Source organism: Ranitomeya imitator, chromosome 4 (assembly GCF_032444005.1).
Source record: "Ranitomeya imitator isolate aRanImi1 chromosome 4, aRanImi1.pri, whole genome shotgun sequence".
NCBI classification, from domain to species: domain Eukaryota; kingdom Metazoa; phylum Chordata; class Amphibia; order Anura; family Dendrobatidae; genus Ranitomeya; species Ranitomeya imitator.
Window position 1 is genome coordinate 406,918,869 of NC_091285.1, and position 25,271 is coordinate 406,944,139.

The 25,271-nt window shown below is 45.4% G+C and overlaps 1 protein-coding gene across 1 annotated transcript in view; it reads left to right on the forward strand.

Moving 5' to 3' along the window:
* EXOC4 (exocyst complex component 4) overlaps positions 1 to 25,271 on the forward strand; it is a 684,877-nt gene that overhangs the window by 482,659 nt on the left and 176,947 nt on the right. The window contains exon 13 of the mRNA XM_069765360.1: positions 418 to 573. Coding sequence (XP_069621461.1) covers positions 418 to 573 — 156 coding nt within the window. The remainder of the gene's footprint in view (positions 1 to 417; positions 574 to 25,271) is intronic.

Sequence of the window (25,271 nt, forward strand, 5' to 3'; positions counted from 1 at the left end):
AAAGAATTATTGACAACGATGAATGACATCACACTGATAGACTGGTCCTTTACCCTCTTGCAAAGATGAATTATGTTGTGTTTAGGGACAAATGTGTTGTTCCCCCATACATGATTAGTCTGCTCAGAACAAGATCTAACCAGGGAGGCGAGTCAAGAACTGCTTGTACAACAAGAAGAAAAAATTGCGTGACATTGGTCTATCTATTAGAAGTGGGGGAAGGTTCCTAAAAGTGTCTGTTATGATGATCAGAGTATTTGATGATGTTAAGAGGTATTACTAATCATAAAGTTGGCTTTTTTTTTTTTTCTTTTTTTTTTTTCAGTAATGGAAATCAATTTAAATTGCATCATAACTGCCTATGGAAAAAAACATTACAGGTCAGTGGTATTAAAAAAAACTGTTTTTCTCCCCTAGGAGTATTGTGCAATCTGATGAGAAATTTGTGATCAGCGCATCCTGGGCCAAGGATGATGACATTACACGACTTTTAAAGTCACTTCCCAACTGGCTGAACATGACTCAACCCAAGCTGCTTAGACCCAAAAGAGAAGACGAAGAAGATTTTATACGGTATACAGTTATTCCTGTTCTTACACGGTGCATTTCAATATTACTGCCTTATATATCGAGGGAGATTTCACACTACTGTGGTCCCTAATACAGTGTATACCAGATTCGTCAACAAGATGAATACTTGAGATAACCAGGAGTGTGCTCCCAATTTTGCTGAAATGTTCGTAAGCAGACTAGGACTGGCCAACAGGAGAACTGGTGAATCCCCTGGTGGGCCTTCGTGCATGAGTGGCCACCCTATATAAGCAGTACTTGGCACAATACAGTTGATTCACTGTGTTTACAAGTCAAGTCAAGATAATGATGAAACGATTGTTTTTAACTATGCTCATTCACAATTATCTTGCAGTGTAAATGCCCCTGTAGTCACAGTACATCTCTTAATGTTCTCATACATCGGTGGGAGCAATATAGTCTTCAATTCTACATATTATCAGATGATAGGATGTTGTACACCCATCTGAAAATCGAAGCTTTATTCTAATGTTGAGAATACATGTATTGAGTTCTATTTTTTATTTCATTCATTCTTAGAAATTTTGTTTAATTGCAATATTTTTCTCATAACATTATGTTAGGGATTTGGCAGTCTTTACAATGGGTGCCAATTCTGGTAATAGAGTACAGTAACTATAGGAACTGTTAGTTCCTAATAACTTCATACTTCATAATAACATTATTATGTTAATGTACAATGTATAGGAAAACACATTGGTGCTTCCGATAGTACGTCCGAGGTCAGATCTCCTGCTTTGGTGCGGGCTCCGGCAATGAGCCCGCATCAAAGCCGGGACATGTCAGCTGTTTTGTACAGCTAACATGTGCCCGCAATAGCGACGGGTGGAATCGCGATTCACCCATCGCTATTAACTAGTTTAAATGCCACTGTCAAACGCTGACAGCGGCATATAACTACCGCTTCCAGCCATCGGGCCGGAAATGAGCGCATCGCCGACCCTGTCACATGATTGGGGCTCAGCAATGCGTCGGCATAACAACCAGAGGTCTCCTTGAGATCTCTATGGTTGCTGATGCCGGCTTGCTGTGAGCGCCACCCTGTGGTCGGCGCTCATAGCAAGCCTGTAATTCAGCTATATAGGAGCAATCTGATGATCGCTCTTATGTAGCTGAGCCGATCCAGTTGTGCCAGCTTCTAGTCTCCCATGAAGGCTATTGAAGCATGGCAAAAGTAAAAAAAAAATGTTTACAAAAATATAAAAGTTTAAATCACCCCCCTTTCTCCCAATTCAAAATAAAACAATATAAAAATCAAATATACACATATTCAGAATTGCCTGATCTATCAATAAAAAAAAGGATTGACCCGATTGCTAAACGGCGTAGTGAGAAAAAAAATTTGAAACGCCCGAATTACTTTTTTCTCTAGTAGCCTTCCACGACAGCCACCAGGAGGTTGTCTCCATTCCCTAATGGGGGACAGGAAGCACAAGAGGTTAAAAACCCCTCCCACCTCCCATTAACCAGTGTCTTTCCTGTCCCCCATGGGGCATGGAGAGGTTCCTGGTGCGCTGCTGCGGCGGCTCTAAGCAGAGTACCTGTGTTAAATTTCTTGCCGGGCACTTAAGGTCGGGCCCCCCGCGGCTTCCTCCTGCGCTGTGCCTCCCGTCTCCTCGGGATTCTGGGACCGCATTCCCCCGGCCTCCTGCGTCCTCTTGCGGGGATAAAGCTGGTCGGGGTGCCCGCCGGAGGCCTCCCTGAGCTCTCCGGCGTTTCCCCCTCCTAGCGCGCGCTGTTCGGCGACCCGGAAGTCAGGTGACGCTCCACTTCCGGGTCGGCGCTCCTGTGCAGGAGCGATACAGGCCAGAATGGATTACCGAACGGCGTGCGAGGCACGCTGCATCCTCGCACGCCTGCCTGGGACTCCGGAGGGGGAGGGGCGGCTAATTGCCACGCGCTGGTGCAGGCTTATTTTCTACATAAGCTGCGAAGACGTCTCAGGTAAGCTGCTGTAAGCATGGATGCGTCTTGCCCTGCAGCTGCAGAGCCCAGCGCTCCCCAAGCCCTAGTAAGTACGGCAGAGGGGGTCCCATTTAAAGGCACATTTTTCAATATACCTTTTCTTACACGGCTTCCTCTCTCATTGCAGGGAGTCAAGCCTGGCCCTAAAAACATTACCAAGCGCAAATGTGCCACCTGTAATGTAAAAATGCCACCAGATTGGGAGAAAAAGTTATGCCAACCTTGCACGGATAAAATCGTCAGAGCGGAACACCCTTCTTTGATTGATGAAATTCGCTCCTTGGTTAGGCAGGAGGTTCAAACCTCTTTGGCCACACTCTTCCCACCTCCACCGCCACCACCATCCTCACCTGGTCCATCACTCCCTAAAAAGAGGAAAATCCAGGAGTACTCTGAGTCAGAGTCTGAGGGGTCTTATACGTCTTCCTCTGTCAAATGGGAAGATGCGGTACCACGTAAATCTGCGGAAATTAGGAAATACCTTTTTTCCTCTGAATATATTGAGGAATTGGTATCTGCAGTGAGGAACACTATGGGGCTAAAAGAGGAATCAGTTCCTCAGTCTATACAAGACGAACTGTTTGGCATACATACTGAAAAACAACCCGGGTTCCCCGTCCATAAAAGCATAATTGATATGATTAATAATGAATGGGAATTGCCTGAGAAACGGCTAACAACGCCTCCAGACTTTAAGCATCGGTTCCCTCTTGAGGAGGACCTAATAAAATGGGACATTCCAAAAATTGATGTCCAGGTGGCTAGAGTGGCTAAAAAGACAGCTCTGCCGTTCGAGGATTCCTCCCAATTAAAAGACCCCTTGGATAGGAAGATTGAGAGCCTTCTCAAAAAATCCTGGGAAACGTCTACCTCAGCCCTCAGATACAATATAGCATCCACCTGCGTGGCCCGCTCTCTCTTTCGTTGGATACAAGAGTTAGAAAGCCACATCTCTCAGGGTACCCCAAGAGAGGAGGTACTGGACTCTTTGCCTATCTTACACAGGGCAACAGGTTTCCTTGCAGATGCCTCACTGGAATCTATCCGGGTGGCCGCCAGATCCTTGGTCCAGACAAATTCAGCCAGAAGAGCTCTCTGGTTAAAGATGTGGAGCGGAGACGTTACGTCAAAAATAAAACTGTGTTCTATTCCCTTTAAGGGTGACTACGTGTTTGGGCCCTCCTTAGATGACATCTTAGAGAAAGCCACAGACAGAAAGAAAACCCTTCCTGAGCAGAGACCTCCCAGGAAGCGTTTTTTTCGACCCTCCCAGCCCCAGCCCTCCCAGGGTAAAGGGAAAGGAAAAACCGGGAGGTGGAGTTATGCTAAGGGGAAGCCTAAAAACATCCTTATTCCCCAACAGACACAACAAGAAAAGCAATGACTCCGATCCGGTGGGGGGGAGGCTTTCGAACTTCGTTCACAGTTGGCAGAATATCTCCAACAGCCCCTGGGTGGTGAGTGTAATCCAACAGGGTCTACTGATAGAGTTCGATGCGCCTCCTCCCAGGATCTTAAGAGTCACCTCCCCGTCATCTCGGGAGACTCAAAAGTTGATGATGGCTGGAATACAGGACTTGCTAGACTCAAGAGCTATATCCATAGTCCCGGTGAACGAGCAAGGGGAAGGACACTATTCCCGTATCTTCATGATAAAAAAGCCTTCCGGGCAATCTCGTATTATAATAAATATGAAAGCTCTCAACAAATACATAACCTACCGCAAGTTCAAGATGGAATCAGTAAAAACAGCCATCCCTCTAATAGCTCCTCATTCATATATGGCAACAATAGACCTCAAGGATGCCTATTTCCATATTCCAATACATCCTCGGCACAGGAAATACCTGAGATTTGCGGTCCAATTCAACCAAAAAATCTTACATTTCCAGTACAATGTTCTCCCCTTCGGGATCTCCTCAGCCCCAAGGGTGTTTTCCAGAGTCATGGCGGAAGCAGTTGCCCATATCAGGAGCCAAGACATCGCTATAGTACCATACTTGGACGACCTGTTAATAATTGGTCCTTCCGCCGAAGTTCTCAATCAGAGAATTTCCAAAACTCTGAACATCTTACAGCTTTTGGGTTGGATTCCAAATCTAAAAAAGTCTCAGCTATCACCATCAAAGGTGAGGAAATTCCTCGGAGTCCTCTTGGATTCAGAAGGTCAAAAATCCTTCCTACCAGAGGAACATCGGATGAATCTAATTTCCAAGGTCTCACACTTCAGGAAACAACGTTCTCCGACCTTACGGGTTGCGATGTCTCTTCTGGGTTCGATGACGGCCTGTATACAATCAGTCCAGTGGGCTCAGAGCCACTCCAGAGTTTTGCAGGCGCACATCTTAGGGAACTGGAACGGGAATCCAAATTCCCTAAACAGAAGAGTTTACACTCCAGGGAAGGTAAAAGCCTCGTTAACATGGTGGACGATCCAATCAAACCTACTGAAGGGGGTCGACTGGGTGCAAGATCCGCTAATTACAGTAACAACGGACGCCAGTCAAAAAGGTTGGGGAGCAGTGGTCTCGCAAATTCCATTCCAGGGTCTCTGGAATCAGAAGGAAAGCTCCGGTTCCTCCAACTCCAGAGAACTGTTGGCAGTGGAGAGGGCCCTTCTGGCAGCCAGCAGTCTCGTTATAGGTCATCATGTCAGAGTGTCGGACAATATGACGACTGTTGCGCATCTAAAACACCAGGGGAGTCCAAAGTTCAACCAACTGAAAGCAATTTCAAACAGAATATTTTGCTGGGCAGAGAAACATCTCCTCTCACTTTCAGCGATACACCTCAAGGGGTCGGTGAACGTTCAGGCAGATCGCCTAAGTCGTCACGTCTTACATCCAGGAGAGTGGAGCCTGAAGGCGGACGTTTTCAAAATGTTGACAGACAGGTGGGGTCTTCCCGATATAGACCTTCTAGCGTCCAGCCAGAATGCACAAGTAGAGAACTACTTCTCCCTAAACCCCAAGGACAGGTCTCAAGGAGTAGACGCCTTTGCTCATACTTGGAGGTTCCATCTAGCATACGGGTTCCCTCCAATACCGTTACTTGCGAAGACCCTCCGGAAGATCCGGGACGATCAGGTCCAGACTATCTTAGTAGCTCCAGCATGGCCGAAGAGGAGCTGGTACCACCTCATCGAAGAACTGAAGGTGGACGGTCCAGTCTTTCTTCAAGTATCAGAAGATCTCCTCTGCCAGGGCCCCTTTTATCATCCAGAACCACAGAAGTTCAAACTGGCAGCCTGGCTATTGAAGCCCAGGTACTAAGAGCTAGGGGCCTTTCAGAGTCGGTAATATCTACTCTACAGAAATCTAGAAAACCTATTACCAATGCCATATATGGCAAAATCTGGAATAGATTCTCCTCGTGGTGTCATCCTCATAAACCTGACCCTTTTCATCCTAATATTTCACAAATATTAGATTTTTTACAAAAAGGATTAGAGTTGGGGCTGAAGCCAAGTACCTTGAAAGTTCAAGTGTCAGCCTTAAGTTCCGTCTTTGATCGGGACCTTGCGGGTCATCGTTGGATAAAGAGGTTTATGGTCGCAGCATCAAGACATTGTCCAAGAAGACAAATTTTCGTGCCATCGTGGGACTTAAACATAGTCCTAAAAGGTCTTACGGCTCCTCCATTTGAGCCATTATCATCTTGTTCCTCGCAACTTCTGTCCTACAAGACGGCCTTCTTGGTTGCAATTTCTACCGCAAGAAGAGTAGGGGAAATACAAGCCCTTTCAATAAGAGAACCTTATCTTACCATAAGAGATGATTCCATTGTGTTCCGTCCAGATCCTTGTTTCCTACCGAAAGTAGTGTCAGAATTTCATCGATCACAGGATATAGTCCTCCCATCGTTCTGTCACAATCCTTCAAATCTGGAAGAACACAGATTCCATACTTTGGATGTACGACGTATAGTGTTATATTACTTAGAACATACTAAATCATTTAGAATTGACAAAAATCTCTTCGTTCATCTTTCTGGCAGAAACAAAGGCAAGAAGGTAGCGAAGAGTACCATTGCCAACTGGATAAAAAAGGCCATTTCTGAAGCATACTCAACTCAGAATATTGCTGTTCCTGCTGGCCTAAAAGCCCATTCCACCAGATCTACTTCTGTCTCTTGGGCTGAAAGGGCTGGCGCTTCATCGGAGCAGATTTGCAGGGCAGCAACATGGTCTTCCCTACACACTTTTACTAAGCATTATAGATTGGACTTCTGGTCCAATCGGGATCTTGCTTTTGGCCGAAAGGTTCTTCAAGCTGTGGTCCCTCCCTAAATACAGAATTGGTTGGCATTCCTCCTGGTGGCTGTCGTGGAAGGCTACTAGAGAAAATAGAATTATTCTTACCGTTAATTCGGTTTCTAGGAGCCTTCCACGACAGCATTAATTCCCTCCCGATGTTCTTTGATATTTTTCTGAGAACCTAAAGGTAACCGGTGCTATGGGTTCTGTTGTAAGTCACTGGTTAATGGGAGGTGGGAGGGGTTTTTAACCTCTTGGGCTTCCTGTCCCCCATTAGGGAATGGAGACAACCTCCTGGTGGCTGTCTTGGAAGGCTCCTAGAAACCGAATTAACGGTAAGAATAATTCTATTTTTTTGGTTGCCGCGACATTGCATTAAAATGCAATAACGGGCGATCAAAAGAACGTATCTGCACCAAAATGGTATCATTAAAAACGTCAGCTCGGCACGCAACAAATAAGCCCTCACCTGACCCCAGATCATGAAAAATGAAGACGCTATAGGTATTAAAAATGGCATAATTTTTTTTTGTTTGTTTTTTAGCAATGTTTAGAATTTTTTTTCACCACTTACATAAAAAAGAACCTAGACATGTTAGGTGTCTATGAACTCCTAATGACCTGGAGAATCAAAATGGCAGGTCAGTTTTAGCATTTAGTGAACCTGGCAAAAAAGCCAAACAAAAAACAAGTGTGGCATTGCACTTTTTTTGCAATTTCACCACACTTGGATTTTTTCCCTTTTTCTAGTACATGACATGGTAAAACCAAGGATGTAGTTCAAAAGTAAAACTCGTCCCGCAAAAAATAAGCCCTCACATGGCCATATCGACGGAAAAATAAAAAAGTTATGGCTCTGGGAAGGAGGGGAGCAAAAAATGAACACGGAAAAATGGAATATCCCAAGGTCATGAAGGGGTTAAGGAAAATATAGTGTTGTAATTCATTCTTGTATTCAGTCAACAAATCTGGACAGAAAAAAAAGAGAATTTGAGATCTCTGTAACTTGCTTTTCCATCCTACCCAATTTCCTTTGCATGTAAATAGACCAAGTTTATCAATATGTATGACTAGGAAAACTGCGATGAAAAATAATAAATTTCTCGTGAAGAAAGTATGCACAAGCAAAGCACACAATAGTTCTCTAAAGGATTGTTCCCTACATCAAGACTTATCACCATCCTACGAGATAGGTGAAAATATCTGTGGGACTTCTGGTGCCTTCACTTATCCCCAAAATTGGGATTCTAACAAATGTTCTGTCTCTTCATTTAGTATATTATACACTGAATGTATGAGTCGAGCACATTCCTGATTCTCCTGCTGCCCCCAAATGCAGGCCTTCAACCCCACATTTATACAGAAGCAATAAGTGAATGCAACAAGTTGATGACAGCATGCAATGTTGGCACGTGGTCAAGATAAAATCGATTCATCCATTCATAACGTACATTTTATTTTATCAATAGGAGACATGTGGTAGCTTCTCTCATCTTTCCTACTAGTAGGTTGGGGGAATGATTAGAACATCACTAGGGGCAGACTTGTGTCTATAACTTGTCCTACCACTTACTTATAATTTTGTTACCCCTTTATTCTATTCCCCTGATAAATCTACTTTGTGAGGAAACGCCTGGGAAGGATAGAGGGAAGGTCTTGATATAACTAGGGTTAGCCATCATTACCTAAGGGTAACAGATGGTTCAGGGTCATTTTTCAGAAAGCGTTAGGTGGCCCCCATCACTAAATTTTTCTAATGGCACAACAGGATCAACTGTATGCATATTGAGTCCATTTTAAGAAAAACGCAACACAAATGTTCATTGTGTTTGTGGTAGAAAACCACTGTACATATCATGTGCTTTTAAAAATGTGTTTGTGGTTGGTGTTCACTGTTTTAGTTAATTATATTTGCAGTAAAAGTTATTTTTTATGTACGTTTTAAATAAATTTTGCAAATAAGGATTGGGCAGTGCGGACAGGAGAGGATTGGGCAGTGCGGACAGGAGAGGAATGGGCAGTGGGGAGGACAGGAGAAGATTGGGCAGTGCGGAGGACAGAAGATTGGGCAGTGTGGACAAGAGAGGATTGGGCAGTGTGGACAGGAGAAGATTGGGCAGTTCGGACAGGAGAGGACTTGGCAGTGCGGACAGGAGAGGATTTGGAAGTGCAGACAGGAGAGAATTGGGCAGTGCGGACAGGAGAGGATTGGGCAGTGCGGACATGAGAGGATTGGGCAGTTAGGACAGGAGAGGATTGGGCAGTTAGGACAGGAGAGGATTGGGCAGTTAGGACAGGAGAGGATTGGGCAGTTAGGACTGGAGAGGATTGGGCAGTTAGGACAGGAGAGGATTGGACAGTGCAGACAGGAGAGGATTGGGCAGTGCGGACTGGGGAGGATTGGACAGTGCGGAAAAGAGAGGATTGGACAGTGCGGACAGGAGAGGATTGGGCAGTGCGGACAGGAGAATGTTGGGCATTGCAGAGGACAGGAGAAGATTGGACAGTGCGGACAGGAGAATATTGGGCAGTGCAGAGGACAGGAGAGGATTAGGCAGTGCAGAGGACAGGAGAGGATTGTGCAGTGCGGACAGGAGAGGATTGGGCAGTGCGGACGGGAGAATATTGGGCATTGCAGAGGACAGGAGAGGATTGGGCAGTGCAGAGGACAGGAGAGGATTAGGCAGTGCAGAGGACTGGAGAGGATTGGGCAGTGCGGACAGGAGAGGATTGGGCAGTGCGGACAGGAGAGGATTGGGCAGTGCGGACAGGAGAGGATTGGGCAGTGCAGAGGACAGGAGAGGATTGGGCAGTTAGGACAGGAGAGGATTGGGCAGTTAGGACAGGAGAGGATTGGACAGTGCAGACAGGAGATGATTGGGCAGAGCGGACAAGAGAGGATTGGGCAGTGCGGACAGGGGAGGATTGGACAGTGCGGAAAAGAGAGGATTGGACAGGACGGTCAGGAGAGGATTAGGCAGTGCGGACAGGAGAATGTTGGGCATTGCAGAGGACAGGAGAAGATTGGACAGTGCGGACAGGAGAATATTAGGCAGTGCAGAGGACAGGAGAGGATTAGGCAGTGCAGAGGACAGGAGAGGATTGGGCAGTGCGGACAGGAGAGGATTGGGCAGTGCGGACAGGAGAGGATTGGGCAGTGCGGACAGGAGAGGATTGGGCAGTGCGGACAGGAGGGGATTGGGCAGTGCAGACAGGAGAGGATGTGCAAGCTATTTGTGTTGAGCAGATTATTAATCTGTTGTGATTAATATTGCTTGCCTGTTGTTGCATAATCATATGCTGATTGCTAATTTTACTGTTTTTGATTGATGATGGCAACATACATATTTAGGGATTATCATCCTGCTTTTTGTTGTTAGTTTTCCCCTCAAATCCAGGTCACAACAAAATTTACTGCGGCAATTTTTGCCTGATTGCAGAGCTGTAGGTTGTTGTAAATTGTGGTGTAAACAGAGAATAGTCCTCTGCTTTAATCTCTTGTGATAATCACCCTGGATTACAACACTTCACAATCAAGCTTTTATAAAAGTTGCAATCAAGCAACAATGCCACCAGCGAAACAATTCACCTTCTCTACAGAACTAAATCTAATTTTTCTTCTGGTGTTGAATATTTCGTTATATCGTTTTGGGACCTAACATGAATCTTGCAATGATAAATATGATCCTAGAAATTTAAAGGGAACCTGTCACCCCCAAAATCGAAGGTGAGCTAAGCTCACCAGCATCAGGGGCTTATCTACAGCATTCTGTAATGCTTTAGATAAGCCCCCAATGTATCCTGAAAGATGAGAAAAAGAGGTTAGATTATACTCACCCAGGGGCGGTCCCGCTGTGGTCCGGTCTGATGGGCGTCGCGGTTCGGGGCCTCCCATGTTCTTACGGTGACGTCCTCTTCTTGTCTGTTGAGGGCAGAGCAAAGTACTGCAGTGCGCAGGCGCCGGGAAAGGTCAGAGAAGCCAATTACACTGTTATTATTGGGAAAGGAGGGAACATTTATATTTTAGGATTTGTGCTATAACGCATGGCGAAAATCTAGTCTTCCATGCATTTCTTAATCTAGAACCTTGTGCACTTTTCAGATTAGGTATGAGTAATCTATATGAACAAAAAAGAAATGCATATAGGCCCTGCATCAGGGTAGTACAACATATTAGGGAAAGAAAAATAACAGATGTTGGGTAGAATACTCCCCTAAGAAGTTTGGGCTCAATAGACACTAGTAGTGATGAGCGAACATGCTCGGATAAAGTGTTATCTGGGCTTTCTCTGGTGCTAACCGGGCGTCTTTGGTGTGGTAAAAAATGTGTTGGATTCCCTGCGGCTGCATGTTCGACAACCGTAAAACATGCAGAGATTACCTAACAAACTGCCAATCCCCACATGTGTTGTAGCTGGCAAACAATTGCGAGACATGCAGCTGCGGGAACGCAAACATATTTTCCTAGCACGCAGAAGACACTCTGTTAGTACACAAGCATGCTCGGATAACACCTTATCCAAGCACGTTCACTCATCACTAGACACTTCACTATTGCATCGCATGTAGGCAAGTGTAGTCGGTGGTTGCCGCCAGAATCCATGTCCCTTTCTGCTCGAGTGTCAATTTCACTGGAAGATCTGTCAAGTAGTATTAAAATGGTATAGGATGTAGGATACTTCAAGGAAAGCATAGTACACTGTAATCCATTTTATATCAAATCCTTGTGAAGTTTATTTAAAGCACCACTCCAGTGGGGGGGGGGGGGGTTATTGCACTGCTGGAATTGTGCTTTAAATGTAATTCCCCTGCCCCCTGTCTCATACTCCCCTACTGCTGCCTTAATCCTTTTCCTGCGTTATTCCCGTCTGTCGCTGGCGAAAAGTAACCTGCTGGAAGCTCTAGTGTTTCATGGAGGTCACTTTTCAATACATCTCTGAGAGCCTCGTTCTGACACTCATAGAGTTACATTGAGCTCTTGTGATAGACAGAAGTTACTGACGCAAAATGTCGCCGCAGGACTGGAGGGTCGTTGGTAAAAGGTGAAGCCGCCGTAAGGTGAGTATAAAAACGGAGCAAGTGGCTTTAATTTTAAGTGCCACTCCAGCACTGTAAAAAGCAAAACTGCTGGAGTGGTGTTTAAAAATTCCATTAAAAAAACGTGTTTTGGGGCTCTAGGGACCCTTTTTCAAATTCAAAGCTAAGTTCACATGAACATAAAAAAAAATCACCAGATTTTCATTCAGAAAAAACAAACGATTCTGTTTCTGCATGGTCGTCTGGATGAGATCCATATGCAATTCGTATGGTATCCATTTTTATACATCTGTATTTATTAAAGTTTACAAGACCAAATTCAGGTTCCTAAGTTAATTAAAATTGGCCATTGTTTGGTTTATCTGGACAGGATTTTTGGGGCACTTGTAGACTTGAATAGGCGAGTCTCATCTGAAATACATGTAGTGTTATCCATAGGAAGGTTAAAGCCACTTGATTTATCTCAGGATATTTGAGACAAAACAAAAGACAGTCTTGGAGGAAGCTATTTTTTTTTCTTTAGCAAGATGGCACCGCCTGCGCAGTAGCATCTATCCGATCGTTTTTTTGTTTTTTTCTGAATTTGTTTATAGCATCAAATAAAATATATGCCCATTTCACATGCGATCGTGCTGCAGCACAGGTGTTGCAACCGACGCATGCCTGCAGAAGGTTTTTTTTTTCCAAGATCTATATAATATTCATTATGTAAACTAGGAGACACGTCAGTGAGGGATCAGTGACCTGTCAGAAGCCATACAGATGAATATGTAAGCAGAACACCACATGCAGATTCCCTCACGGGCCGCCCCGGACCGTGAGCTTAGGCTACGTTCAGACTAGCGTTGCGCGCTGCTGCGTCGGCGACGCAACGCACGACGCACACAAAAACGCGGCAAAACGCACGCAAAAACGCTACGTTTTGCGACGCGTGCATCGTTTTTTGCCGAAAATCGGATGCAAGAAAAATGCAACTTGCTGCGTTTTCTTGGTCCGACGCTAGCGGCAAAAAAGATGCAAGTGTTGCAAAACGCAACACACAAAAACGCATGCGTCCCCCATGTTAAACATAGTGGCGCATGACGCGTGCGTCGCCGCTGCGTCGCCCGACGCTAAGGCGACGCACACTAGCAGAACGCTAGTGTGAACGTAGCCTTATCAAAAACTGAAAATAAAGATTAATCAACAACCACAAGACTGATTTCATCAACCCAGGTATCATTGTAATCAGTATAATTTTGCCGACCTGACACTGTCTGTAGGTTGCTCAGCACAATCCTGCTGACAGGTTCCCTTTAATGGGATTTTTAAATCAACTTCACAGCAATTTGAGCTAAACTGGGTCCGGCTTGTTACACCTTCCTTGACTTATCCAACATCTTAAACACTCTTCTATGGATACCAATACCACGCCAGTTGTTCATGTTTTAACATCCAAGCAAAATAATATTGGGCCTGAAGTGGTGTAGACGTGAATCTATGTCCTGTCCATCTTTGCCTCTGCCCATAGAAGGAATAGTAATCCTGTTTTGCTCCTCTGGGTTTGGCACCATGATAAGCACATGTGTTTTCAGATTAGGATGTTGTAGCTGCAGGAGATGTCACAAACTTGCTTTTTCAGTTGTGCGCCGATTTTTAAAAAGTGCCAGACTGGGGATTAGAGTACCAGAATGTAGTTAACGTGCAGCTTTCCTTTCTTCATGGTCAGTATGTAAATATGATGGCATTATACCTAAGGCAAGAGATAATGCAGAGCTGAATAAACTTGGCGTGTCCTCGATTCTTAATGACAAGTGATACATTATTCAACGCTGGTAGAACCATGAGCCTACCATTTATGTATTCACCTACAGAACTTAATTTGTCTCCTAAAATGTGCACAAATGATATCATTGTTTCAAAATAATGTTCACTAGGGTTGAGCGACCTTGACTTTTTTAGAGTCGAGTCGGGTTTCGCAAAACCCGACTATCTCAAAAGTCGGGTCGAGTGAAATCGGCCGATTATGTCGTAAAGTCGGGATCGACCGAAACACGAAACCCAATGCAAGTCAATGGGGCAACATAGTCGGCAGTGAGTGGGGGCCAGGAAAACACCTAGAGTGCCCATTTTAATGGCAAAAACATCCATTCTTCTTAATACATAGTAACATAGTAACATAGTTAGTAAGGCCGAAAAAAGACATTTGTCCATCCAGTTCAGCCTATATTCCATCATAATAAATCCCCAGATCTACGTCCTTCTACAGAACCTAATTGTATGATACAATATTGTTCTGCTCCAGGAAGACATCCAGGCCTCTCTTGAACCCCTCGACTGAGTTCGCCATCACCACCTCCTCAGGCAAGCAATTCCAGATTCTCACTGCCCTAAGCTTGTCAATCTTAATTTCCCTTAAAATAATAGTTAGGCATTGGAAATTGGGGGTCATTTGGCTAAAGTTGTTGGGGGTAGGGCTGGTTCAAGTATTTTGTGGGCCCAGGAAATCTGGACCACGTCACGGTAGTGGAGCAGGGCGAGGTAAGTATTTAAACTTTGCAAGTGCTGTGATCCTGAGCAAGCAGGGGGGGCCCACTCATTGGCATTGGCACTGGCACAGGGCCCCTCAAAGTACGGCGGTGTGTTTGCACGGCGGGGGGCGCCTCCCACCGGCAGCGACACTTTTGCGTAGAATGAGGGGCCCTATGCCAGTGACGTCGCCAACGAGTATGCCTCCCCACCTGATGATGGAACTTGCACTTTCATCTTCACCTTCCTCTTTGTCCCCTTGTAAGGTGGTATAGTATGTGGGAAGGGGAACCTGAATTTCAGCAGGGTCAGATTCTGGCTGTGTAGCGTGCAAGGGGAATGTAGTGGTCTGGGGCAATGTACCAGCAGACTCATCTATCACTGGCTGGGCAATGGGCAGGATGAGGAGGAAACACAGGTATAGGCCCAAAGAATAAAGTGGGCTAAATGCAGTTCAAAATTGGTAACAGGACTAACCAGGGGGCATTGCTTTGTTCAGTGGAGGACAACTGTAATGAGAGGCTGACACAGTGAGTAGGCCCAAATCAGTAAGTAGGCTAAATGCAGTTCAAAATTGGAAACAGAAGTAAACAGGCGGCACTGGTTTGTTCAGTGGAGAACAGCAAGGAGCGGCAGACACCGTTAGTAGGGCCAACAAAACAAGTAGGCCAAATGCATTGTTATATTACAAAATTTAACGAGAGCCTCAAAATTGAAGCTAAGGAAAGGCAACCTGGAGAACACCTTACATAGTTACATAGTTACATAGTTATTAAGGTTGAAGGAAGACTATAAGTCCATCTAGTTCAACCCATAGCCTAACCTAACATGCCCTAACATGTTGATCCAGAGGAAGGCAAAAAAAACCCATGTGGCAAAGAGTAAGCTCCACATTGGGGAAAAAAATTCCTTCCCGACTCCACATACGGCAATCAGACTAGTTCCCTGGATCAACGCCCTATCAAGGAATCTAGTGTATATACCCTGTAACATTATACTTTTCCAGAAAGGTATCCAGTCCCCTCTTAAATTTAAGTAATGAATCACTCATTACAACATCATACGGCAGAGAGTTCCATAGTCTCACTGCTCTTACAGTAAAGAATCCGCGTCTGTTATTATGCTTAAACCTTTTTTCCTCCAAACGCAGAGGATGCCCCCTTGTCCCTGTTTCAGGTCTATGATTAAAAAGATCATCAGAAAGGTCTTTGTACTGTCCCCTCATATATTTATACATTAACATAAGATCACCCCTTAGTCTTCGTTTTTCCAAACTAAATAGCCCCAAGTGTAATAACCTATCTTGGTATTGCAGACCCCCCAGTCCTCTAATAACCTTGGTCGCTCTTCTCTGCACCCGCTCTAGTTCAGCTATGTCTTTCTTATACACCGGAGACCAGAACTGTGCACAGTATTCTAAGTGTGGTCGAACTAGTGACTTGTATAGAGGTAAAATTATGTTCTCCTCATGAGCAGACACCGTTTCTAGAACCCAACCAAACAAGTAGGCCCACTGCAGTTTTTAAATTAAAAATCTCTTCAACGAGAGCCTGAAAATTGAAGCTCAGGAAATGCTACCAGGAGCACACCTTGGAGCGGCAGACACCGTTAGTAGGCCCTACCGAAGTAGTAGCCCCAATGCAGTTTTCAAATTCCTATAGGCTGAAAACCAGACAATTGACACTCAGCTTTTTTCAGAGGAGGACAGCTGTATTGAGTGGCGCAGACAGACACAGGTAGTAGGCCTTAAACAAAAAATTTGGCTCAATGCAGTTTAAAAAAGGTTACAGGGGTACACAAGCAGCATTGGTGTGGTCAGTGGAGGACTATTGGAAGGACGGACCGCAGACAGGCTTAGTAGGCCTAACATAAGAAAAGTAGGCTGTAGGCACTTTAAAATAGGTTCCAGGTGTACACGGGCAGCAGTGGTGTGGTCAGTGAAGGACAATTTCTATTATGGACCGCAGACAGACTTAGTACGCCTACAATTAAAAAAAGGATGCTCTATGCAATTTAAAATAGGTTCCAGGGGTACACGGCCAGCATTGGTCTGGTCAGTGGAGGACTATTGGAAGGACTGACCGCAGACAGGCTTAGTAGGCCTAACATAAGAAAAGTAGGCTGTAGGCACTTTAAAATAGGTTCCAGGGGTACACGGGCAGCAGTGGTGTGGTCAGTGAAGGACAATTTCTATTATTGACCGCAGACAGACTTAGTACGCCTACAATTAAAAAAAGGATGCTCTATGCAATTTAAAATAGGTTCCAGGGGTACACGGCCAGCATTGGTCTGGTCAGTGGAGGACTATTGGAAGGAGGGACCGCAGACAGGCTTAGTAGGCCTAACATAAGAAAAGTAGGCTGTAGGCACTTTAAAATACGTTCCAGGGGTACACGGGCAGCGGTGGTGTGGTCAGTGAAGGACAATTTCTATTATGGACCGCAGACAGACTTAGTAGGCCTAACATAACAAAAGTAGGCTCTATGCACTTGAAATTATCTTGCAGGGGTACACAGGCAGCATTGGTGTTGTCAGCGGAGGCCGATTGTAAGGAGTGTCTGACAGTTAGTTCTCCCAAAAAATAAATAGATGTTAATGTCTTGCAATACAACAAAACCAAAAAACAAAAGGGTGGCATACTTAGGTACAGGGGTGGGCTCCTCTGCTGAGTTTCAGACCTAGTAATTTGGCGCTAAGTATTTACTGGTGTAAATATAGGACACTGCCCCTGACTATTTTAAGTAGCATCATACATGTCAACACATTGGTATTGTCAGTGCCAGGCATTGAAGGATGTCAGCGCATAGACTAAACATTGGTGGAGCTGTGAGAGATAATTTTGCAAATCGTAGAGCACTGTTTGAGCTGGGGGGGGGGGAACTGTCTTGTGGCCAGCGGTACAGGCCCAGGGCCCCTCATGTTACAACGGTGTGTCTGACGTTGGTTGCGTGCCACCACCGCCAGAGACACTTTATTGTACTATGAGGAACCCAGTGGCAGTGCCGTCGACCAAAAGCGTGCACACCCACCTCTTCAGACAAACGGCACTCTCACGGGTGCTTGCGCCAAGTGACGAGACCACGGCCCCGTGGGGGGAGTTTGCCCATTTAGGGAGGTGTAAACATGTCGTATGCTGGACAAACAGCTGCTGCAAATTACGAGATTGGAAAACTCAGTCAGACTAGTCCACAAGCAAGACCTTTTCATAGGAAAGCTAGGTGTCAGCCGGGAAAGGTGGGGCAAAATAATTCAAAATCCAGGAGTGGTTCATTTTAATGAAGGTTAGATTATCAACATTTTGGGTAGCCAGACGAGTCCTTTTTTCGGTTAATATTGAACCAGCAGCACTAAATACTCTTTCTGATAGCACACTAGCTGCTGGGCAAGCAAGCTCCTGCAATGCATATTCTGCCAATTCTGGCCAGGTGTCTAATTTGGATGCCCAGTAATCAAATGGGAATGACGGTTGAGAGAGAACATCGATAAGGGATGAAAAATAGTTAGTAACCATACTGGACAAATGTTGTCTCCTGTCACTTTGAATTGATGCTGCAGTCCTGTCTGCGGTCATAGCAAAATCACTCCACAACCTGGTCAGAAAACCCCTCTGTCCAAAGCCACTTCTGATTTGTGCACCTCTAACACCACTGGTCTGCTGCCCCCTGCAGCTCGTGTGAGAACTATCACCGGCGCTGTGTGCTGGGAATGCCTGAATCAAAAGGTCAACAAGAGTTGATTGTTTGGTTGCTAATATTTGTTCCAGGTTCTCATGTGGCATAATATTTTGCAATTTGCCTTTATAGCGAGGATCAAGGAGGCAGGCCAACCATTAATCGTCATCGGTCATCATTTTAATAATGCGTGGGTCCCTTTTGAGGATACGTAAGACATAATCCACCATGTGGGCCAAAGTTCCAGTTGTCAAATCTGCGGTTGTGCTGGGTTGAGGGGCAGTTACAGGCAAATCTACGTCACTTGTGTCCCTCAAAAAAACAGAACCCGGCCTTGCCACGCCACCAATTTCCATTGGCCCCGGAGAAGCTTCCTCATTAAAAAAATACTCACCCCATCATCCTCCTCGTCCTCCTCCTCCTGATCGCCCGCCACCTCGTCCTGTACACTGCCCTGACCAGACAATGGCTGACTGTCATCAAGGCTTTCTTCTTCCTCTGCTGCAGACGCCTGCTCCTTTATGTGCGTCAAACTTTGCATCAGCAGACGCATTAGGGGGATGCTCATGCTTATTATGGCGTTGTCTGCACTAACCAGCCGTGTGTATTCCTCAAAACACTGAAGGACTTGACACATGTCTTGTACCTTCGACCACTGCACACCTGACAACTCCATGTCTGCCATCCAACTGCCTGCCCGTGTATGTGTATTCTCCCACAAATACATAACAGCACGCCTTTGTTCGCACAGTCTCTGAAGCATGTGCAGTGTTGAGTTCCACCTTGTTGCAACGTCGATGATTAGGCGATGCTGGGGAAGGTTCAAAGACCGCTGATAGTTCTGCATACGGCTGGAGTGTACGGGCGAACGGCGGATATGCGAGCAAAGTCTGCGCACTTTGAGGAGCAGGTCGGATAACCCCGGATAACTTTTCAGGAAGCACTGCACCACCAGGTTTAAGGTGTGAGCCAGGCAAGGAATGTGTTTCAGTTGGGAAAGGGCTATGGCAACCATGAAATTCCTTCCGTTATCACTCACTACCTTGCCTGCCTCAAGATGTACAGTGCCCAGCCATGACTGCGTTTCTTTCTGCAAGAACTCGGACAGAACTTCCGCGGTGTGTCTGTTGTCGCCCAAACACTTCATTGCCAATACAGCCTGCTGACGCTTGCCAGTAGCTGCCCCATAATGGGAGACCTGGTGTGCAACAGTGGCAGCTGCAGATGGAGTGGTTGTGTGACTGCAGTATGTGGACGAGCTCTCGCTTCTGCAGGAGGAGGAGGAGGGGGGGCGAACGGCTACAGCCAACTGTTTCCTAGACCGTGGGCTAGGCAGAACTGTCCCAATATTGCTGTCCCCTGTGGACCCTGCATCCACCACATTCACCCAGTGTGCTGTGATGGACACGTAACGTCCCTGGCCATGCCTACTGGCCCATGCATCTGTTGTCAGGTGCACCTTTGTACTCACAGATTGCATGAGTGCATGGAAGATGCGCTCTTTAACATGCTGGTGGAGGGCTGGGATGGCTTTTCTCGAAAAGAAGTGTCGACTGGGTAGCTCGTAGCGTGGTACACCGTAGTCTATCAGGGCTTTGAAAGCTTCGCTTTCAACTAACCGGTAGGGCATCATCTCTAACGAGATTAGTCTAGCAATGTGGGCGTTCAAACCCTGTGTACGCGGATGCAAGGATGAGTACTTCCTTTTTCTAACAAGAGTCTCATGTAGGGTGAGCTGGACTGGAGAGCTGGAGATCGTGGAACTAGCGGGGGTGCCGGTGGACATGGCAGACTGAGAGACGGTTGGAGACGGTATTCTTGCCGGTGCCCTACATACAGTGTTTCCTACTACGAAACTGGTGATTTCCTGACCCTGACTGCTTTGGCCTGGCAACGAAACCTGCACAGATACTGCAGGTGGTGCGGGAAATAGTGGGCTTACAGTGACGGAAGGGATGTAGCGTTGCTGACTAGCTTCATTGGCCGAGGGTGCTACAACCTTAAGGGACGTTTGGTAGTTAGTCCAGGCTTGCAAATGCATGGTGGTTAAATGTCTATGCATGCAACTTGTATTTAGACTTTTCAGATTCTGACCTCTGCTTAAGGTAGTTGAACATTTTTGACAGATGACTTTGCGCTGATCATTTTGGGCCAGATACGGGCCCGGCAGATGGAACTTGTTGCGATGTTGATGCCTGCTGCGGCCCCTCCTCCTCCGCTTCAGAACTACTGCCGCCTGCACCCTGTTCCCCCAATGGCTGCCAATCGGGGTCAACAACTGGGTCATCTATGACCTCCTCTTCTATCTTGTGTGCAACTTCGTCTGTGTCACCGTGTAAGCCGGTGGTATAGCGTTCGTGACGGGGCACCATAGTTTCATCAGGGTCTGATTCTGGATCAGTACACTGCGAGGGCAATTTTCTGGTCTGAGTCAAAGGAACAGCATAGTAATCTGGCTGTGGCTGTGCATCTGTGCACTCCATGTCCGATTCAACTTGTAATGGGCATGGCCTGTTAACTGTTTCACTTTCTAACCCAAGAACGGTATGTGTAAAGAGCTCCATGGAGTAACCCGTTGTGTCGCCTGACGCATCCTTCTCTGTTGTTGTTTTTGCTGAAGTGGACAAGGAAGCGACTTGTCCCTGACCGTGAACATCCACTAACGACGCGCTGCTTTTACGTTTACCAGTTTCAGAAGAGGAGGCAAAAGAGCTAGAGGCTGAGTCAGCAAGGAAAGCCAAAACTTGCTCTTGCTGCTCCGGCTTTAAAAGCGGTTTTCCTACTCCCAGAAAAGGGAGCATTCGAGGCCTTGTGTAGCCAGACGACGAACCTGGCTCCACAACTCGAGACTTAGGTGCTATATTGCTTTTCCCACGACCACCTGATGCTCCACCACCACTACCATCATTACCAGCTGGCAATGACCGCCCACGGCCACGACCTCTTCCACCAGACTTCCTCATTGTTTGCAAAACGTAACCAAAGTAACGGTATTTGTTACTGTAAAACAACTTACAAGGTGAACTCTAAAGGTACCGTCACACTAAGCGACGCTGCAGCGATACCGACAACGATCCGGATTGCTGCAGCGTCGCTGTTTGGTCGCTGGAGAGCTGTCACACAGACAGCTCTCCAGCGACCAACTATGCCGGTAACCAGGGTAAACATCGGGTTACTAAGCGCAGGGCCGCGCTTAGTAACCCGATGTTTACCCTGGTTACCAGCGTAAAAGTAAAAAAACAAACACTACATACTTACCTTCCGCTGTCTGTCCCTCGGCGCTTTGCTTCTCTGCCCTTTGTAAGCACAGCGGCTGGAAAGCAGAGCAGTGACGTCACGGATCGCTAGCGATATCGTTTAGTGTGACGGTACCTTTACTTCTGTAGGATTTAGATATCCCTTTATAGGTGGGTGAGACTGCAAGGAAAATCAGGCACAATGTTACACACTAGGTTTTCTGTGGCATAAAATGAGAGAGATGCCACACACGCAGGACTGTCACTCAAGCACAAATGCCAATATTAATCTCCCACAAATTTTTTTTTTTCAGGGAGAATTAAAAACAAAAAAAAAACAGTATTATAGACACTAGGCTTTCTGTGCCCCACAATTTGAGAGAGATGGCACACACGACTGGCACTCAAGCACAAATGCCAATATTAATCTCCCACTATTTTTTTTTTAAGGGAGAATTAAAAAAAACAAAAAAAAACAGTATTATAGACACTAGGCTTTCTGTGCCCCACAATTTGAGAGAGATGGCATACACGACTGGCACTCAAGCACAAATGCCAATATTAATCTCCCACTATTTATTTTTTTTATTATAGATACTAGGCTTTCTGTGCCCCACAATTTGAGAGAGATGGCACACACGACTGGCACTCAAGCACAAATGCCAATATTAATCTCCCACTATTTATTTTTTTTCAGGGAGAATTAAAAAAAAAACAAAAAACAGTATTATAGACACTAGGCTTTCTGTGTCCCACAATTTGAGAGAGATGGCATACACGACTGGCACTCAAGCACAAATGCCAATATTAATCTCCCACTATTTATTTTTTTTATTATAGACACTAGGCTTTCTGTGTCCCACAATTTGAGAGAGATGGCATACACGACTGGCACTCAAGCACAAATGCCAATATTAATCTCCCACTATTTATTTTTTTTCAGGGAGAATTATAAAAAAAAAACCAGTATTATAGACACTAGGCTTTCTGTGCCCCACAATTTGAGAGAGATGGCACACACGACTGGCACTCAAGCACAAATGCCAATATTAATCTCCCAACATTTATTTTTTTTATTTCTGGGAGAATTGGCAAGAAATCAGGCCCACTGTTAGACTGTATGTTTTCTGTGCCAGAAAATGAGACACAGATGCCACACACTGGACTGCCACTGATGCAGATTTGCCAATTTTAATCTGCACCCCTTTTTTTTATTCAGGGACACTAGTGAATAAATGTGGGCCACTGTATTAGAGTATATTTTCTGTGGCAGAAAGTGGCTTGAAGAGATGTAACGGGAAAAAAAAAAAAGGGACTGTCCTACAATTACTATCTCCCTGCAGTAATCTCAGCAAGGTATGGCAGGCAGCAATAACAAGGAGTGGACTGCTGCACAAATTAAATCAAAAGTGTGGACAAACAAAAAAATATAGCTATGCAGAAAGGAAGGAACAACAGGATTTGTGCTTTGAAAAAAGCAGTTGGTTTGCACAGCGGCGTACAAACAGCAATGCAGCTATCAGGGAGCCTTCTAGGGCAGCCCAATGAGCTACAGCGCTGAGGAAACAAAATGTTGCTTCCACTGTCCCTGCAAACAAAAGGTGGTGTTGGACTGTGGAAATCGCTACAGCACAAGCGGTTTCGGGGTTAATGTACCCTGCCTAACACTATCCCTGCTTCTGACGAAGCGGCAGCAACCTCTCCCTATGCTCAGATCAGCAGCAGTAAGATGGTGGTCGGCGGGAACGCCCCTTTATAGCCCCTGTGACGCCGCAGACAGCAAGCCAATCACTGCTATGCCCTTCTCTAAGATGGTGGGGACTGAGACCTATGTCATCACGCTGCCCACACTCTGCGTCCACCTTCATTGGCTGAGAAATGGCGCTTTTTGCGTCATTGAAACGCGACTTTGGCGCGAAAGTCACGTACCGCATGGCTGAACCCACACAGGGATCGGGTCGGGTTTCATGAAACCCGACTTTGCCAAAAGTCGGCGACTTATGAAAATGAACGATCCGTTTCGCTCAACCCTAATGTTCACTGCTTCTTTCAAATACTGTATAGAAGACTTCGGGTTTGTTCAGACTAGCATGTTTTTCATCCATGTGTTTGATGAACCATACACGAATGGCACATGGACCAACTGTAGCCAAAATGTGCACATGGGCATATTTGTACGTGGACCATGGATCACAGTATGTCCTACTCTTGTTCATTTGTACTATATCAGAGGTGGACATGCCATTGGTGCAGCCTCACAGGGGCCCATGAGTTAAGAAGAGCCACTGCCACCTCTAAGTCAGTTGGAATTGTGCGTTATGATGAGCTATTGGACTGTAAAGGACCCATTTATTGTTCCTGCACAGGGACCCTCTTCTGTCTGTTCCTGTACTGTAGCTAATAGAAAGCAGTCCCCGCACCTATAAGGATGGATGCACAACACTGTACATGCAGTCTGTCACATCCTCATTTTGTGGATTTGACCAACTATTTTTTTTATATACGGTGCCTTGCGAAAGTATTCGGCCCCCTGGAACTTTTCAACCTTTTCCCACATATGATGCCTCAAACATAAAGATACAAAATGTAAATTTTTGGTGAAGAATCAACAAGTGGAACACAATTGTGAAGTTGAACCAAATTTGTTGGTTATTTAAAATTTTTGTGGAAATTCAAAAACTGAAAAGTGGGGCGTGCAATAATATTCATCCCCTTTAGCTTAATACTTTGTTGCGCCACCTTTTGCTGCGATTACAGCTGCAAGCCGCTTGGGGTATGTCGCTATCAGTTTTGTACATTGAGAGACTGAAATTCTTGCCTATTCTTCCTTGGCAAACAGCTCGAGCTCAGTGAGGTTTGATGGAGATCATTTGAGAACAGCAGTTTTAAGCTCTTTCCACAGATTCTCGATTGGATTGAGGTCTGGACTTTGACTTGGGCATTCTAACACCTGGATAAGTTTATTTGTGAAGCATTCCATTGTAGATTTTGTTTTATGTTTGGGATCATTGTCTTGGAAGACAAATCTCTGTCCCAGTCTCAGGTCTTTTACAGACTCCAACAGGTTTTCTTCAAGAATGGTCCTGTATTTGGCTCCATCCATCTTCCCATCAATTTTAACCATCTTCCCTGTCCCTGCTGGAAAAAAGCAGACCCAAACCATGATGCTGCCACCTCCATGTTTGACAGTGGGGATGGTGTGTTCAGAGTGATTAACTGTGTTGCCTTTACACCAAACATATCGTTTGGCATTGTTGCCAAAAAGTTCGATTTTGGTTTCATCTGACCAGAGGACCTTCTTCCACATGTTTGGTGTGTCTCCCTGGTGGCTTGTTGCAAACTTTAAACGACATTTTTTATGGATATCTTTGAGAAATGGCTTTCTTCTTGCCACTCTTCCATAAAGATTTGTGCCAGATTTGTGCAGTGTACAACTGATTGTTGTCCTATGGACAGACTATCCCACCTCAGCTGTAGATCTCTGAAATTCACCAAGAGTGATCATGGGCCTCTTGGCTGCATCTCTCATCAGTCTTCTCCTTGTTTGAGATGAAAGTTTAGAGGGGCGGCCGGGTCTTGGTAGATTTGCAGTGGTATGATACTCCTTCCATTTCAATATGATCGCTTGCACAGTGCTTCTTAGGATGTTTAAACTTTTGGAAATTATTTTTTATCCAAAGCCAGCTTTAAACTTCTCCTCAACAGTATCACGGACCTGCCTGTTGTGTTCCTCGGTCTTCATGATGCTCTCTGTGCTTCAAACAGAACCCTGAGACTATCACAGAGCAGGTGCATTTATACGGAGACTTGATTACACACAGGTGGATTATATTTATCATCGTTAGGCATTTAGGACAACATTGGATCATTCAGAGATCCACAATGAACTTCTTGAGTGAGTTTGCTGCACTGAAAGTAAAGGGGCCGAATAATATTGCACGCCCCACTTTTCAGTTTTTGAATTTTCCACAAAAATGTAAAATAACCAATAAATTTCGTTCAACTTCA